This window comes from Helicoverpa armigera, chromosome 5, assembly GCF_030705265.1.
Source record: "Helicoverpa armigera isolate CAAS_96S chromosome 5, ASM3070526v1, whole genome shotgun sequence".
Classification (NCBI taxonomy): Eukaryota; Metazoa; Arthropoda; class Insecta; order Lepidoptera; family Noctuidae; genus Helicoverpa; species Helicoverpa armigera.
Window position 1 is genome coordinate 2516974 of NC_087124.1, and position 19632 is coordinate 2536605.

Sequence of the window (19632 nt, forward strand, 5' to 3'; positions counted from 1 at the left end):
TGTGTTAGTACTAAAGTCGTTTGTACGGTCAGTCAGTCACTTTACAAAGTTATCTTACGTTAAGGAATGTTTTTTAGTTGAGATATCGTTGGAATTTGTTGTGGTCGTAGTCAAAGATTAGCTAGTCACTTATTGGCCCCTGGTTTGGGCTATTTTAAAGGTAATGTTTGATTGAAATAATTGAAAATTGATTGAATTCCGTCCCATCTGGAAAGTGAAGGAAAAAAGAGTTGGGTCTGCGTGTACGGTACGCGTATCGGTTTAAAAGATACGATGAACGCATTGAAAGTGCCTTAGTCAACAGTTTTCTGGATTCTTAGCTTTTACAATAGCCTCTTACCATATTTTCCTTAATACCTTTTCTACTGCGTAAACTCACGTTTTACTACTATGTATTTATTTTCGGATCGTAGCCATTATTATGGGCAATCACGTGCAAGTTGAAGCGTTGTCGCGTTTATAATCGTTTAACACAGCGTAAACAATTGAACATCTGCAACCAATTGCAATTATTGAGACTTGTCAAAATTGAAAAGAATGAAACACTGATTGAAACGTGTAACCAAATACCTTATTTGCTCTTATAGTGAACCACGTAGTATAGGACAACATACTGGACGGTGGATAGACTATTTGAAGAAGCTGGCGAGCAGTGGGTGAATACGGGCTGCCCAAGATCGGGATAGTTGGCGCTTATTGGGGGAGGCCTACGTTCAGCAGTGGACGTCGGAAGGCTGATATGAATTACTGAAAACATTTTTAAATATAATGAGTCTATTTATTCCACATTACGGGAACTATGGCGTGGCTATAATTACAAGGCTGCATTACCTTCAAAGCAGGTTGTATATCAATCAATAAGTAACTGTGGTCAAGTCAGAAAGCTTCGAGAAACATCGGTGAGGTTAGTCAGCCACATTGGTACTGCATGGTGATTAATACAACAGCCCTCGAGTTAAATTGTTGATTAACCGTGTAATTGAACTGTTTACACTAAATTAGCTGGGAAAAATATATTCTTAGTACTTGAAGGTATATGCTCAGTTAGACTGAGAGCTTAATGAATTATCTGGTGTCTGTTTGTTGGTTTGTCCTTTGTTTATATTAATTGGATTCGAAATTAAACTAGCTAGAGTCCTAAGCGGGTAAAGGTGGAATGAAAATCGACTTTTTTGACAATGAAATCAAATGTGGGATAGACGTATACGGATTTAGGTACAACAAAGCTTACTATACTGTTCATCGAAATTATGTTAATGTTAAGCACATATTTGTTAAAACAGTGCATTGAGATACTAAATTAGATAGGTAGAGATAACGTTCGATTATTATAATAAATCCCACAAAATATATTATTATCCTACAACGCTTTTAAGGCAACTCATAGGACAAAAATCAAGCATACCTTAGTGTTATTTTAACTATAGTTCTAAACATTACTCTATAAATACTTGTTATAAGGAAAACTATCGTTGGCGCCAGTCCTACACAGTTACTTAAACAACTTATATTTAAACACAAAGCTACACGGTACATTATGGTGTCTAAAATATTGATGTGCTTATGCAAACGTGACACACATACTGACGGTGTCAATGTCAATATTACAATGCATATTAATATTCTTGTTCTTGATGGACAGGTACCATGTGGGCATGTGGGTACTAAGAGTCTCCTACACTGCAGATTAAACAGTCGGCCGACCTTTAACAAAATAATGTTTTTTTTAGTCGTGGATTTAATTAGTTATTTTTTCAGCCGGTTGCCTGGGTAACTGGGTTGAAGAGGTCAGATAGGCAGTCGCTTCTTTTAAAACACTGGTACTCAGCTGAATACGGTTAGACTGGAAGCCGACCCCAACATGATTGGGAAAAAGGCTCGGAGGATAATTTTTTTTAGCCGGTATCAACCGGCCAAACACCTGATTGTTGTTCTGTGCTTACAACCATTCATCTTTACACTGATTTATAAGCCCAAACAAACTATCGGCCGACTAAGTTTGCAGAGTGCTCTAGACAGATTGAGCGGTTATCAACTCGCTAGCCTTTCCTCAATTCAGACATTAGTGGAATTAGCATTTTCAATAAACCTAATTCCATTCCACTCATGAATATGTATAAGATTTTTAGATTTCTATGCTTACACTGTACTCTTCTCACACAGAGAATATAGAAGTTGTAATCACCACGCTTGCTCAAGATGGATTGGTGATTTCAGACTTAATGCAACTGCAGGGTCTCTATCTTCCATCGTAATGTAATGGTACCTAAATGTTTTTTCCTTGAGAACATGTTTCTGCTAGCCTTTACGATTGTAGAGAGAGAGACATAATATCTTGCCTAACTCCGCTGGGAGTACTTAGGTAGAACAAATTAACGCTAGCGACTTCCAATTTCAGTTGACTGTTTTATTCGAGGCGATTCCAATCAGTATACTCATATCCTAGGCAATAGAGCCTTAGGTACGTATACAATTCTATGTGTTGAGTATTACTTTTCTTGAGAGCTCTCGTGGGTGGTACGAGGGTCACACTGAAAGTTTTTAGAACTGGCCACTTATAAACAATATAATAAAAAAATAATTCTAAAATTCGAAAATAGAACTCTTTACCAATATTACTGAGTATATATTTAATTCATTTGTCATTTGTTTTACGATTTGGCGGCAAATTGAAAATTGTCTGTGTCACGTCAACATGAATTTAACACGAGAAAATTTTCGTGCAATGATTTTTTATGACTTTCGATGTCATTTAAGTCAACAAGAAAGTTATGATAGACTACGATTGGCCTTTCACGATGAAGCCCCATCTCGTGCGACTGTTTACAACTGGTTTAATGAGTTTAAACGTGGTCGCACTAATCTCACTGATGATTTACCTGAGGGACGGCCTTCTACGGCGACGACTGAAGATAACATCTGTGTTGTGCGGCGTATGATAGAGACTGATAGAAGAGTGACCTATCAGCAGATTCGGACAAGCTTAGGCATCGTTATGAGTCAAGTGCACAAAATCCTCCACGAACATTAAGCGGTCAGGAAGCTTTGCGCCTGGTGGATACCCCATAATTTGACTGAGGCTCCAAAACTCCATAGTGTGGATTGGTGCCGTAAAATGATTAAAAGATTTAACGGAGGTGACTAAAATGCTGTGTTCGACGTACTAACACTACAATAAAACATATAATAAAACGAATAACTGGCTTATGTAACCAGTTTCTGATTTTCTAAGAACTTTCAGTTTGACCCTCGTATGAAAGCCGTTAAGTCCAAAGATGTTGTGACAAAGATGCTTTCTGAGGCACGAGGACTGGATCATTCCACCACAAGCATATGGAACCTTTGTTGATAGTCCCACGCAGCTGTTATTTCTACCCACGAGTCACTCAAGAAGTCATCAATGTTATTCTAATCTATAAATGTGTACATTCTTGCCTAAGTAGTCAGGTTTCATATATTTTTTTGTAATAAAGTAAATATTTTTACAGTGAATAAAACTTATACGATTTGCAATTTTTACTGTAACTTTGCCTATTCTCTATCTTTTAAGACTTTCATAAATAAATATTTTATTGTCTTTAGTAGAAATTGCTGTAATGATTTTATTTATGTTTTAACTATTAAGTGATTGTATGCCGCTAATTAGAGAACAATAGAAAATCAATTGTGTCTCACGTGCATCCGCGCACCCGGCATACAAGAGGTTAAGTAACCTATGGTTTTATTAAACATTTTTTTTTTAATATGAATCCGTATACAAAATGGTCCAAAATTAAATTAGTGGTAAGATGACCCAAGTCAAACAAATGCGTGTAAAAAACAAGCTTGATTGATTTATAATTTTATATTCATTACGGCGGGAAATAGTGACGTCAAGACCGCATGGCTAAGTTCCCCATAGAAATGACCTTGTGGTTCGCATGACCTGTGCTCTGATCAATATTGAAAGGACTGATAACAACAAACTCAACACGCACCTCATTTAAACTCACTTATTAAAGAAATCAGGGAAATGATTTACCTTAGTGTATTGAAATATGTGGCGTTTTGTGCAAATGTTCATGTTTTATATAAACTATGTTCTTGGGTATTCGGTAAGATTATTAAATCAAACCCATATTACATTTTGATCGTGCTAAGAAATGGGCCCTAGAGGCTAGACGTTTTTATAGAAATCGAAGGGGTTAAAGGTCAATCACCTCAATATCTTTTCAGTACTTAGATATAAATAGCTAACTGTTTCCGGAGATTCCATTTTCGCACTTCTTCACGCACCCATATATGTAGTTAAGATTTTTTCCTTTACTTCTTTATGCCGCATTGTAAATTAATATTATCAATATACCATTGGGCATAATATTATCAGTCAAATTTTCTATTGCTATTCACGATTTGTCTTATTTATAAGTACAAACCAACCTACAGTTTGTTGTGATCGAATTGTTCTATACTTATAACTTGTGTACAGGAAAATATACGCTTGAGTTAGAGTCCAAATTCAATTCCAGTTGAACCCACTGCCTAAAAAAAATGCGCTCATCGTTTCGATTTGTCCTGTTTACAAAACATCCAAAAACATGCAGATACTTAGAATGAATGTAGTACGTGAGTGCATTGTTTTATTGCCAAACTTCAGTGACGCAAGTCTCCAAATAGTATGTATAATCTTGGTTTATTTAATTAACCTATAACCAGTAGATATCAGTTATTGTTTCTTACGTTTTATTTTGATATATAATATATTCGATAAAATAAAGTATTGTGTACCACAGTTTGCCGTTGTGAAAAAAAACAAATTTACTAGATAATGTATCTTATTTTTGCTTTTTAGGGCTACCGGCTGTGTAATTAAATATATGAAGAAAAAGACTTGAAGTGCAATTCAAAATGCTACAATTTTATTTAAGTTTCTTAAAAGTACGTTTCTACGTACTTTTTTTTCTTTTATGCATCTCATTAAAATTAATTAAAGGTGATCGTACTTAATTCTTTTATTTTTTTCTTATCCAGACATCGTTCATTCGTATATTTTTTATGATAATTTTTTTCTTGTTTTGGGTTCGCCAGCCAGTTTTACTTGGAATAAATAATGAACTCTTTTGTTTGATCTCACCAGATTTTGACATTCCAACTGACCCCCGTGTCGTTTCTTCAACTTACGGCTTACACCTTTGGACTCTGTTTTGTCTCATTTTTGTTATAAAACAATGCGAGGCAAAAAATGAGACTCATTTGTTTTTATTAAAAAAATTGTACCCAGTGACACTCAGTCTATTGTCGCTATTTTTTGCTGACTTTTAATAATTTTTTATTAACTTTTTGAAAGTTTTTTTACTGTACTGTTTGTAAAGATCAGCGCGCTTAAACACGTTACTCTACTCCTTAAATATTATTGTTTAAGATTGAAGAGATTACTCAGTAATCCTATAAAACTTAAGCAAAGAGAACAGAGGAATGTGATTAGCATTACCAACATTGTGTAAAGAGGCGATAGTGCATTGTAAACTCGAGTAAGCGGGCATTGTTTGCCTATTTGTTTGAAGAGTCAACGACATTATGATTCATACTGAATTCGTATTTAGAACAATTCACTTTTCAGTGTAGTAGGTTAGTATTCTACCTATTAAAACTTTATTACCAAAGAGGTTACATCTAGAAATATAGTAATTTAATTCATAAAAGAGTCAGCGTTTGAAACAGGTTCAAAATAGCTCTGGAATCACTTTCGAGAACGTTAGTAATTTATTTATAAATTATAAATGATTTCATAGACTTAATTTTATTAAGTTAATTTGAATTGATTTAAATCCGTTTAAAAAAAACTGACATGGTATCAATGGTATTATTAAATGCTTCTGGAAATGATGATAAAATCTCTTAGGTCGTTAAAATAATAATTTTACACTATGTATGAGCACATTCTTTTCAATGTAATAATTTATGTCGATACGTGATTTTCTCGAATTTGAACTCAGTCTAGCGCGATACTAAGCAATTACAAGACCTAATAGGTAGCTGTGGGTCAAATAATTTTGCATAACAATAGAGTTTCTAATGCATGGACAGACTTGCAAAACGGATGTTTTACCCATCCAAATTTGCGTATGTAGCACGAACAATGTTACTTACGTGTAACAAACGCATCAAAAGCACCATTGTGTTCAATCCATGTTGATTTATGAATGAAAAGTTTAAAATCAATTGTCATACGACCTTTACATCATTCCTAGGCTCAAAACAATTTCCATAGTCAATTTCCACGTAGATACGAGTTGAAGAAAATTTTATATTCAAAATCGGAACTTGTGCCAACTTACCATTTTGGTGTAAACACAGTTTAAATATAGAACAGCACAGTTTTGAGTTCCATTGACAGCTTTCAACACTAATTAAAAAATAAATCCTTCACTAGTGCAACTCTCACTTGCGGAAAAAAACAAACTAGTTCGGAATGATATTTTAAACGGATTGGCGCGACCGCTCCATGGTATCACGAATGTGTACTGCCAGATGTGAGATGGCACAACACATGAATGACTGCGGTAGTATTTACATCAGTTGCCAAAGGAATTTCCACTCTAGCAAGAGTACATAAAGCGTAAATTCAAATGACGTCGATTCTTGACGGGCTACCGGCAAACGGGTGTGCGGGTAAACACGAGGTTTTGTTTCAGAAGAAAGTTCTGTTTCATGTTCAGCGCAATGCCGCATTGTCGGCCAGCCAGCCAATAAGGTCAAAGCTAGCAACTTTATCGACGAATCAACAGTCAAGGGCGCGTGAAAATTTTACTAAGTAATGTTCACCTTCCTTGTGCATTCCAGGAATAATAAAGCTGTAAGATATCCTTGCTTACAAATTATAAATGAAAAATTAAGTTTGTTAAGCTTTCACTCAAAGTTACTTAATCTATTTCGATGAAATGTGGCATGGAGACTTAGATATACTTACATATTTATATGACTAACTTATGACTGATTTTTAGGATCCAGAATTTATTTGAGTTAGAAATCTAGAAGTAAATAATAATTAATGAAAAGTACATTGTAATCCTTCTCCGTGTGAGAGGAGGCCTGTGCCCAGCAGTGGGACGATAAATAGGCTGTAACTAACTAACTAACATTGTAATGGTGTTAGTACCAAACAAGTTAGCGTAAGCAATAAGTATCAATTATGCAATAATTACAAGCAGACGACCAAAGCACCAAAGTCCGCGTTTCTTTATACTTTCGTTTCAATGCGATTTCTGCCTTAAAATGAGGATCACGTTTAGAGAAACACTAGAGCTAGAACTTCTGAATAAATAAACATACAATTTGGCCTTTGTGTACGTATCTAGCCACTAAATAAATGTGGTAAGTATTTGATTGCGTTCTTAGTATAGCTACTTTCAGATAAGAAATGGCGTGCAAAATAATAGTACTAGCTGACTAGTTAATAAATAGACATGTGGTTAAGCTTGGTTTCACAGAAACTTTTATTACTTAACTAAAAATTTTATCCAGGTGTCCAAAGTGAATAATGCCTACTACTAACGTAATGTATGTGCAGAAATCAATGTTTATTTTGAAAAGAGTAACTTTCCATTATGACCATTTAAAAGCTGGAGTTGATTCCGCCTTCACCAGTATTGTGTACGAAAACGTTTAGATGATAAGAAGATCGTTTACAAGATTAATGTAAAAATGATTATAAAGGTCATCGGCCCACGCAAACGACAAACAATGTAGCTTGAAAAGTTATAAGAAAACCAAATTGTTATGAACTTTGACATTTTACAAAAATCGAAGCATCGCTCATTTATAAGCCTTTAAAAAAGCCTTTTAAAGACGGTAAACTAATACATTATTATGTATTAGTTTACCTTCCTAAGTCGGTGGAGACTACGACACTACGCCTATGTAGGCTACGACGCTACGCCAGTGGTGATTACGACGCTATGCCTGTTGAGACTACGATGCTGCTACGCCTGTGGAAACTACGACGCTACGCCTGTAGAGACTAGGACGCTACGCCTGTAGAGACTACGACGCTACGCCTGTGGAGACTACGACGCTACGCCCGTGGAGACTACGAACGCTTCGCCTGTGGTGACTACACGCTACGCCAGTGGGGACTACGACGCTACGCCAGTGGAAACTACGAAGCTACGCCTGTGGTGACTACGACGCTACGCCCGTGGAGACTACGACACTAAACCTGTGGTAACTACGACGCTACGCCCGTGGAGACTACGACGCTACGGCTGTGGTGACTACGACGCTACGCCTGTGGAGAATACTCTAATTACATTTTGATTTTAACAGTATGTATTATATTGCGAAAGTTACAAGAATTAAGCAAACATTTCTTTTGGTTTCAATAAGGTAGGTATATATTTTACGAGGTGCGTCATGCGTGCTATAATTACTAGGCGTATATACCCACGTAAAAGTTGTTCGTAAGAAACAATTATTTTTGTAACTTTACTCGTCGACCACGCATCTACGTCATTTTCAGGTCACATGCTACTGGTGGAATCTGGATCGTCATTTGTTTACTAGAATTCGTTCCTTGACAAAAACATATGAAATGTTGCAGGTATACGTATTGCCGTTTGCAAATGACTAGGCACCTACCATACCTATAAAGTTCGAGTCGTAGGTCGGTGTATGAAAATATTTAGATACCATAACGTGTCTGCAATGTTAACGTTGAATAAGGTGACTAATTGAAAAGAACATCAAAGTTAACTCATTAGCTAAGGGATAAAAATGCTATTTTCGAAACAAGCTTAGTCGAGTGTATTTTATATTTTGTGCCTTGTGGGTGGTACTCTTAAAGTGTTCGTTCGGAATTTAAACAAACCGGGTGGTCAACAGACAATACTTAAAATATATGTTATATTAAAAGATACAAGTTATAGCTAAATAAGCGCAATTTATATCATGATCTAGTAGTTAAGTAGGTTTTCAATAACTGCACAGATATTCCCATTTCTGCCTACCGAAAATTATTACAAAGTCAGAACTAGTAGTCTAGACTACTCAAGCAGTTAGCAGCCTAAGTCCAAGTGATGCAATGCAAGAAGAATACTAGAGGAGACGCAAGTGCAACTGCAAGGTTAATAAATTGACAATGACACATTAGCAAGTGACAAAAGAATGCACTTTTACATGATTATGTTTACATATTTTGATTTTTTTTGTAAAAACAATATAACAGCATGACCGTTTTTTTTTTAACAGTTTCACGATATTTTATTAACTACCTTTTGTATGAAATTATTGACATGATGAATAATTTTATTGAAGATCTCACAAAGACCATACGTTCCGAACACCTCTACTATTTATTTCTCTTTATAAAACTTTTTCCACAAAATATGATTCTGCTACACACACTATATAATGTTATTAAAAATATTTAAGAATTTATAATGAAATATTTAAGTACATTTAAATTGTAATTTTATCTCAAACCAAAAACAACTAAGACAGGTTAGCGTTTCCGAACGAAACTTGCTTTGACTTGCTTGACGTTTCTCGCTAATTTTCCTGCAAAGGAGGAATGAATTAGTCGTAATTTATTATTTTTTCCTTTTAGTTTCGTCTAAATTCTCATGATTAAGTGTATTGTTGACAAACGTAGTGGATCCTGATAAAACCACGGAAGATAATTGAGTTCAATACATCGTAAGTAGTGCTGTGTAATACAAATATGTAGTCTGTTCATGCGTGTATCCATGATATTTCAGTGTTCGTTTTGTGTGGACATCTCATGGAGTTATTGTTGTCGATAAACACGTGATCCAAGGCCAACACTTGTCGCTACCAATAATTTAATTAACTTATTCGCGAAAGCCCATGACATTCTTGTTTGATGTGAATTTATTATTGTGTAAAATAGCAAGGTAGCAATGTTTTGATTACGAAACTGGATCGTTATCATTGGCATAATATTTCCTTTGTGCATCATTTGTCGTTGGCTGGTTACGCACTCGACAAACTAGTTCCTGAACACAAGCTTGTAAATATTGTTATTAGGTTATTGGCTTGCTCATCCCTGACATAGTGACCAGAATGAGAACTACAGATAAAACATAGATAATGTGTGTGGTTGACCTAAAACCTAAGTTTTTTTCTGATTTAATAGCAAAATATCAATTGTCAGATAATCCTATAAGAATTAATGTGTTTTTTGTAACCTTGTGTGACATTGTGAACACAATGAATTTAAATTAGTATTTAAAAACTAAGATATCAATGTATGATTTGTTTTTGCTCTCTGTTGTATGCAAATCCAATGTCTCAGTGTTAACTTTTGTTCGTATCATTAAAACAAGTGATTAGAAGAATTAAAACTATATGAAATCAATAATGCGAACAGTTCTGCCAGCTGATAATATATTTTTTAAACATTAATGAATAAATTTAAATACATTGTGAGAGTTACCCTACAAACTAAAATAGACTCACCCAATTAATTTGAGCTCCTACATGACATACTTGTAATTATGAGTATTCTAAGTATAAAATAAATAATAATGTCATACTACCTACAATAGACTCATCATCCATATGTATTAAAGCTGATACTCATATAGACCTTTTAATTAATTTTCAATTTAAATACGGAACTCGCATTGTCACATATCCACATCATAGTTCATATTTAGCCTTTGAAAAGAGAACATTGGAAGAAAGAAGTATTTATCCAATAAATTGAGGTGATTGATAATTTTCCTCACTTTTCTTTGTTGTAGGTACAAAATCATGCAACCACCTCTTCGGCCTACACCCACCTGCGTAGGAGCGCATGAGACTTGAGCACGGGACGCAGCATATGCAACATCCATCATGTTGGGGGTAGTCCTTGCGTTGCAGCTGGCGATGCTCACGGAGACCTTCGGCAATGTTGATGTTTACAATATGGCGGATAAGCGGCATGTTGTAAGTTACTTATTTTGATTTTAAAACCTGTTGTATGCAGTTTTTACTTATAAGATAATAGAAAATCTATTTCGTCTCGCATATCTGTGCAACTGCATACAATGGGTTAATGGGTATGATTTACTTTATAGTACTGGGAACACTCAATATTAGTAGCATATAAATATACATATTTGTTGAAATTTTAAATAATGCATACTTAGAAAGATAGTTTTGAAAAAAAATTGCAGTAAATATAATGGAACTGTGTTACAAAAAATATTGTTTAGCCAATAGAAATAAAAGCATATTAGCAAGACCAGTGTGACCTTTCATAATAAAAAATGCTATAAAAACTCAATTATGATTTTGCCATAACACAATAGAAAAAATATTAAAACTGATTCCAGCTAGAATAAAAGTACAAGAAAACTTCTATTGCACCCTACATGATCTAAAAAAATAATAATAGGTACATGATTTTTCTATAATAACTATGAAGCAATCTAGCTAGAACATTACGTAAGCCAAAAATAGTAAATGATCACCAAAATTAAGCCACCATTTTAAAGTAAGATTATAACCAAAGTTTTAAATTCTGCTATCCTATTTAAGCAAAATGAGTCCAAAAATCATTGTTATCCCAAAAGTAGTAAATGATCACCAAAAGTAGTAAATGATCATCAAAAAGTTTTACATCTTGCTATCCTGTTTAAGTAAAGTGACTCCAAAAAAGTTCGCCTGATAAAATAAATGTAATAACATTATGGGGACCCTTTTCCTACACTAGCGTGGAAAATTGTCTATTGCATGCCTCTAAACAGTGCGATAAGAGTGTATTGAGAAACACATTCTTCTTCTTCTTTCTCCTGCCCTGTTCCCAATTTTACTTGGCGTCGGCGCAATATGTCATTTTCTTCCATTTTCCCCTGTCACTCGTCATACTGACACTCACGCATGCATTGCAAGCCGGACACATAACTTAATATGGCATCATAATACTTTATTTGGTAATAAGCCTACATTTTATGGCAATCACAGTGACTTATTTAGGCAAAAATAATACATTAATTTGGTCGTCAAGAGTTGGTGATCATTTACTAAATTTGGTGGTCGAATACAATTTAAAGTGAAGTCGTGACTAAAATAGCTGGTACTATTACATTTTTAGACTTAATTTTTCTGGTGTTCAGTAGATATTTCTGGTTGCAAAACTTAGGTATCAAAGCATTTTATGGTGGTCATTATATTTGTTCCCGAAAAATATAATTGTAATCGTTAATTGGACAGCTGTTTAGCTTGTCTGCATGAATTAATTGTAATATTTAGTAACAGAGTGCAATTTTCGTAAAAGTTTCCTTATTGGAAAGTTTTTGAAAATGAAAAGTTTCATTATTTTCATTTAATAAACATTTTCGACATTTTTAAATTATGTTGCTGGAGAATTGGTTCCACTATTCCTTCTTACCAGTGAAAACACAGAAAGAGACAAATTCTTTTGTTAATAAGTTCTAAGAAACTGAATTTAAATTGCCTTTTTTTCTACTCGCCTAATTTAAACAAAGAAATACTGTTTAAGATATTAAAATAAAGCAATCATTGTAACGTATAGCTTAAAGCTTTTTTTGTTATTTTGCAAATTAATATCGTGATACTAACAACTCGCGTCTTAATTGCGAACACAAAGGAAGTGTTAATTTATTTATTTGATGGGGTCAACATGTGAATTAGTTCTTGTAACCTTAATACCATCGCCATGTTCGAATCAAGAGGTCAAACGACAAACCGGAAAAGGTTGTTAACCCAAGGATTATGGGGGTTCTTTAATTTAAAACTCCTTTAAACTTTGTTAACAGGTACCTCTTAGTTGCCAGATGAGTTAAAGCAGGTTTCTTTACATACAGGCCCCTTGATTCCATTCACATCACGAGAACTTCTCTTAACCGGATAAAAAATAGCCTATGTGTGTACAAAATTTGATTTAATTCAGGTCAGTAGTTTTGGCGTACGCTACAAACAGACTAACATTCGCATTTATAATATTAACCAGTATAGGTATAAGAACTTAAATCTCAAATGTTATCAGAAACAAAATAAAAGTAAACAGCTTTTTATCATTACCGATAAAGGCATTTCAAGTAAACAACAATTTTGTTGTTTCACTAGAACAACTGATGCACATATTACATAGGAAGTTCTCATATCAAGTGAAGCGTCATACATTTTGATAGACATATAGATTTATGTACTTATTCCTAGTTGAATGCCCTGCTACAATATTGAACCTTGTTTACAATGAGACGGGAGAAATGTACGCCTGAGTGCTTTGTTTCTGATACTTACAGCTTTGCTTTGCGTTTCTTTTCAAGTTGGCCACTTCTTAATCAGCCTTTTCTATATCTCCTTCCAAGCATTTTGTCATATGGAGTACCAGCGTTTGCCAGCGGTTTCTATATGATATCTGCGCATCCAGATAATAGCCTATAGTCTTCCTCGATAAATGGGCTATCTAACACTTTAAGTATGTGCCACTGCAGAGTTCTATCAACGCACATACGCGAACCGCTCGAGCAGTTGCAACGGATTCGGGCGGTCGACAGCTTGAAGCTTCAAGCGGTCCGTGTATTGCCGGCCTGATAATACGTTATATGTGCATAATAGTTTATCTGTGACCGCATGGTTTTTCCATATCTTTTGGTAGGTAATCTAAACAACAACATTGTCAGTTATTTTAAATTCATTAGAAGTTAAATGGGGGCAATTGATTACACCATATGCTTCGAACAATTGTGCACCGAAATCTGTCAACCTTTGGCCTAGGAAGTATTGACTTTGACATTGATAAGTTCATGAGCAAGGACAATTACAATATCATTGAATTAGAGTCAAGAATTATTCATTGTTATTTCGTATCGACGTGAATACCTTTTAGTTTAACATTATAAATGAGAGCGATAGTAACTTTGTCTGTCTAATCGGCTTTGTCTGTCTAAGCGATTAAAATTAAATTTGACATAGATAATCGGAGAAGAAATAGGCTTCCTTTATCCGCGTCCCAATTTGGCTAGCTTTGTCCCAAAAGGTTTCGAATTCAGTAGTTTTCTTAAGATAGCTTTGCAGAGCAGAGGCAAGATTGCTTTTCTAAACAAAAGGAACAAATATTTTAATTAACATGTTTTACAGCCTCTTTACACATCATAATGATGTAATAAAATCGCCATAATAAAAGCACGAATACATTTTTTATACTCGTTGTGTTAATCTTCGAATCCACAAGTAAACCGTGGAAGGTCGCTACAGGTGTTATCCGTTTATCTCTGTGTAGTATGTAGTTGTGTATGTACGAGAATGTTTGCACAATCGATTCTTTCGCTGCGACACTTTGTAATCGAATAGCATTACATCTCGACCGAAACAAAGTGAATACTGATATCAATGCCATTCACAACACCTCAGTTTATCACCTTTTGAAACACTCCATAAAGTTTTAATAGAATTTTTGACTACTTACCTGATTTCATGATTCTCAATTTTTTTGGAACTCCCATGCGTTCCTACCATGCATGCCCTACCCATTAAAACATATTGAGTAGTTTATTGAACCGTACCTTGTTTTCGCGACTTCTTAAAACATTTAGCTGAAGGAATCCACCCAAGAAGTTGAATAACAAATATTTCGCTGACGTCACTGTCTCGATTGCGGATTAAGATGAGAATTGCCAACCAAACCCTGCATGTTACTATGAGCTTATACATATTTGTACTTTATACAGTAGATGCCTAGACACCGTGCACCGTGTCCCAAACTTCGGTCTGTCTACATGACTCACATAGCAACCGATCCATACTCGAAATTCATGCACCACGTCTTTTATAGAGATACACAATTACACACTTATGTATCTCCAGTCTGATCAATTGACGCGTTTGTCGTTAAAACCTCGTCCCAAAACAAGTTCGTTCACATCGCACAATTTGTTTTACACTACAACGCATGACAGTCATGTGTGTAATATTTTCGCAAGTAAATGCATCGATCCGTTCGCATGCCATGCCGGACCTACTTACATACGAGTTAACATGTGTGCTAAATATGTTTGCATATGTTTATGCTGCTTCCAAAAAATATCGTGAGAATATTTTTTAAAGTCCGAAAGGGTTTAGATGCACTTATTCGTGATGTTATTTATGTCTCCCTAACGCGGTGTCCTGCGTGGGCGACGAACGCGACGCAACACGACGCGACGTAATGCGACGCGATGCTATACGCGACAGATGTCCTACGTGATTTTGGTCATTACTTCTCAAATCATGGAGAAGTTGTGTTACAATTTTGCTTGAAAGTTCATATTTAAAGTACAGACAGCAATAATCTTCCAACTTGTTTGTACTAATAAACGATTTCTTTAATATTTATGTTTTTTTTTGTCCCACAACAATCAACGCTTCTGAATAGTTCGCGGTGTCGCGTCTGGTCGCCCTCAAAACAAGTACGCGTTACGTCGCGTCTCGCCGCAGACTGTCACATAGGCCGCATGTAGGGAATTCCTTTGAGTTGATCGCGTTCGTCGCGTTCGCAGCGTCGCGTCGCGTCGCGTTCGTCGCTCACGCAGGACACCGCGTTAGTTTGCAGACTATTATGGCAAGTTTGTTTAACTCCTCTTTGTCCTTCTGTTAGGACACGGTATAAAACACCATTAGGCTATTTCTGTCCACTATTGGACATGCTGACTATAGGACTATAGTCTGAAATCACCAACCCGCATTGAGCAAGCGTGGTGATTAATGCTCAATCCTTCTCCGTGTGAGAGGAGACCTGTGCCCAGCAGTGGGACGATGAAAAGACTGTAACAGTAATTGGACATGCGTTCTTAAGTTGCACCATGTAACGATAGCCAAACCATAACCAGCCGTGAAATTGCCGCACACGACACATTGGGCAAATTGGCGATTTAACAACTGAAAATGGTTCAGTTATCGTTATAGTTAAATGAAGCAACGTAAGTGTTCCACATCGCACCTTCTACAAGTCCGAGGTCTGCGATATTTCTCAGAAATCTTCACATATTTTTATTTCCCATAAAATGAACCGCATTAACATTAATCGAGATTTTTTCCTCAAATTGAACGTAACAGCAAGACCCGACCACATGCGGCAATGACGTGTCGGGTATAAAGATCAATATGCACTTACGGCCGCTCCCAATATTCGATCTATCTTCTTTGCTTACTGGATATTACGGATTTGGTATGGCGGGTAGTAAGTAGCTGGAGGTAGTAGGAGGATAGGGATTAATGTCAAAATGCTATCTCTAGTGAGCAATAACAATGGATAGATAGGATATTGGAAGCGGTCGTTAATTGCACGTTACCACCCGGTACCGTAGCTGACTCATGTAGAGTTACATTGGCAAGACACATTGTTACAATGCGAAACAAGAATGTAAATACTTTTGTTCTTGTCGTGCGAGTGTCATTTGTTTTTGTTATGGGTGAAAGGATTCGGTGGATAAATCGATTGGCTGATTTGCAATTCGATGTCCGATTAATGTAAATAATTGGGTCGCTTTTGCGTCTTAATTTTTAGGATTTCCATCACATTTACATATACCAGAAATAACTTAGTAAAAATACCACGATATATTAAAAAAACAAGATTTTAAATCTTCTGGCATCTTTTTCAATCTGGATTCTTTAATAATATTATCTTAATTTCTTCTTTAGACGTTGCTATTTCTATTCACCTCGATTCTCAAGATATTTTATTTCTCACAACATTCTCCCCAGTAACGATTTCCGCCCTTAAAGACTCCTATTGTCACCCTTAACCCTCATATATTTATGATGCATTCATTCAATATCTCTATTGAAAATATTATCTAAATACGCTAAGCTAAATTGCAGTACAATAACATCAATAATGATCTGTTGACAAATCCAATATAAGTCAAGAACGAACATTGTCCGATATCGGGTACCCAAACCGCTAACAGCAATTACCAGAAATGTTCTAATAATCCAAATTAGATCTTAATCTGAAGGAAATAGAACGTTTAATCGTTAAGCAGGATATTAGTAATACGATAATTATATACAAATTCATCATAGTAGGTAGGTATATTACTACATTATCCATACATATGTATGTTGTACATGATAGAACCAATTACAGTTAAATATGCGTTTGTAAGAACTTACATGACGATATGTGTGTGACGTACAATATTAAAATTTTTAATCAAAATTGAGTACCTAATTATGTGTATAAATAGCGGAATATAAATACTAGAATAATACATACTTTTAATTATATTAATACCAAACTGGTATAGTTTTAAAATAACTGAAGGGTTGTATTAAAATACTACTGGAAAAACCTCAAACGAGGGCCTGGTTAACAATACCGAGTTATCAAATGTTTTTGAAGCTAAAATATTTGCTGGTTTCGAAACCATCAGTTTAAAACAGGCATCATCAGAGCCTTTTTATCGTCCCACTGCTGGGCACAGGTCTCCTTTCACACTCAATGCAGGTTGGTGATTTCAATCTCTACAATCCAGGTCATGTTTTCCTTTACCTTTAATCAACCAATGGTGTCCAAGATATACCACATCAATCAGAATAACATAAATATTATTACCTCTATAGGTCATAGACAATACTTTGTAACTATCGATCCATTCACATAAAAACTTAAACATGATTGTTTAACAAACATTCTTTAATGAAAGATCAATATCATAAGTTAATAACAATAATCAGAAGTAGTCCAGTGCCCTTAAAATACAATCTCAGTTTAGATAATAAATACCGATGATAATAAAAAGGCCTTCACGATTTGTGCAGCTTATTATGATTTTAGATTATATTTAGTATCTGTGCTATCAATAAATATCCTGTAGGTACTTCCTCCTGTGATTGATAACCTACATACATCATATTTCTTGTAATTTACTAATTGTTTTCCCGCGGTTTCATTGGCGTCCCATACCCGAATAAAATATAGCCTATGTTACTCGAGAATCATGTAGCTTCCCAACAGTGATCGAATTGTTCAATTCGGTTCAATAGCTTCTGATCCTTAAAGGTACAAACAAACAAAAGATGTAGAAAACATATTTTCCTATAAAATTAACAAAGTAGCCTTTAACTATCTTCTAGCAAAGAACCTATAGAATATTAAAAAAATATATTAATACCTAAAGTAAATAAAGTAGAAAAAAGTATTTCAGCTTTGATTTTCTTATGGACAAAACATTGAGAGAAATTACACGAAACTGTATGGTTATACAGTTGCAAAGAGATTGGTGTTTACCTATAAATCTTAGTGCTACGTAAATGAACCTTCATGGGTGCTGTACTACAGTCTACGCCGACTTCTATTCATATACGCTTTATCTAATCTGTTATCTAAACAACGCTATGTATTCTGTTGTCAAACAATAACACGTATTATTATCATTCAACTGGACACGACAAGAAAAAAGGAAGGTCAGATAAAACGATTGTAATATACATACATAGACAGCAATGAAATTGATATACGATAAGATGTCAAATGGAGCACTTCAAAAAAATACAAGCACATAATATGTACACAAAAATAGTCATGCTAAAACATATTATGTAAATGAAAATGAATCTGAACCTTTGTCACATTTTCAATACATGTACTTTTTTGTCTCTCAGTCAATCCATATATTTTTTTTAATATGTTCTATTATTTTGCACATACCCAAATCTCTTATTTTGGTTTATACTGTTGTTGTTAAACTGATAAATGAATAATTTCTTTTTCGCGAAGTCAAAGTGTATCTTTACTATCGTTTCCAGCTTATTATATCACTAAGCCGTCAGAAATTATTGACTAGCAGGATATTTTGTAAGATAACTGTCACAGGTATAGATAACTTTTCATATTACTACTACAGATACCGGCACGGATATTGGGCTCTCGGCGGAAGAGTGGGGATCGCATTGCGCACCCGTACGCATAAGGCAAGAAGGCAGTAAATCGCTTCTGCGCAGGTGAAGGTCATGGCTCGATATCCGTGCCGATAACTGTAAAAGCTTCGAGAAAAAGTTTCAGGTTAAGCTTTCGATACGTTTGATTGTAATGTTAACAAGTAGAGATTTCTTGAGGCTTCCTAAATCTAGATTTGCAAAGTTTTATTTATTTTAAATTTAATTTACTATCCTATTTGCTTTTGTAATATAAATAATCATAACTTTCGTATCTACTCACGTCATTCATTTCTCTTCAATGAAGGTCCTAAGACAGTTCCTTGGGGAACACCAAAACAACTGAAAATCTTTAAAATATCGTCTTGTGCTACACTTCTGGTATCTAATTATATCTATAAACCAGGTATTCTGTACCAATAATTTTGGAGCTGGAACACTAATTTCTTGCCAATTTACGCTGATCACCAAGCAACATTATTGCGCAAGTCTAGAATATAATAAATGGGTATCGTTCTCTACAAGTACTTACCTACTGTTTGTATTAAACACACATACTCGATAAAATCAAGGTAAAATCAGGCAAATATGTATTCTCTTTGTCCGCATTCAATCAATGTCTAAGATTTCTTTTTCTGTAGAGATGTTTGTAGGTGCAGTTCAGAATATGAACATTAGATAAATCGAAAGTTTTTTATATTCCATTCTAAAAGCGTCTTGTTATCAATGAAAGTGACGAGTTAAAATTAACTTATCCGTTTT

At 35.0% G+C, this 19632-nt stretch overlaps 1 protein-coding gene across 1 annotated transcript in view; it reads right to left on the bottom strand.

Moving 5' to 3' along the window:
* Positions 1 to 6501, bottom strand: part of LOC110376589 (solute carrier family 22 member 3) — a 38696-nt gene extending 32195 nt beyond the window's left edge. Inside the window, exon 1 of the mRNA XM_049842438.2 lies at positions 6318 to 6501. Coding sequence (XP_049698395.2) covers positions 6318 to 6320 — 3 coding nt within the window. The 5' untranslated portion in view covers positions 6321 to 6501. The remainder of the gene's footprint in view (positions 1 to 6317) is intronic.
* Between the last annotated feature and the right edge of the window lie 13131 nt (positions 6502 to 19632).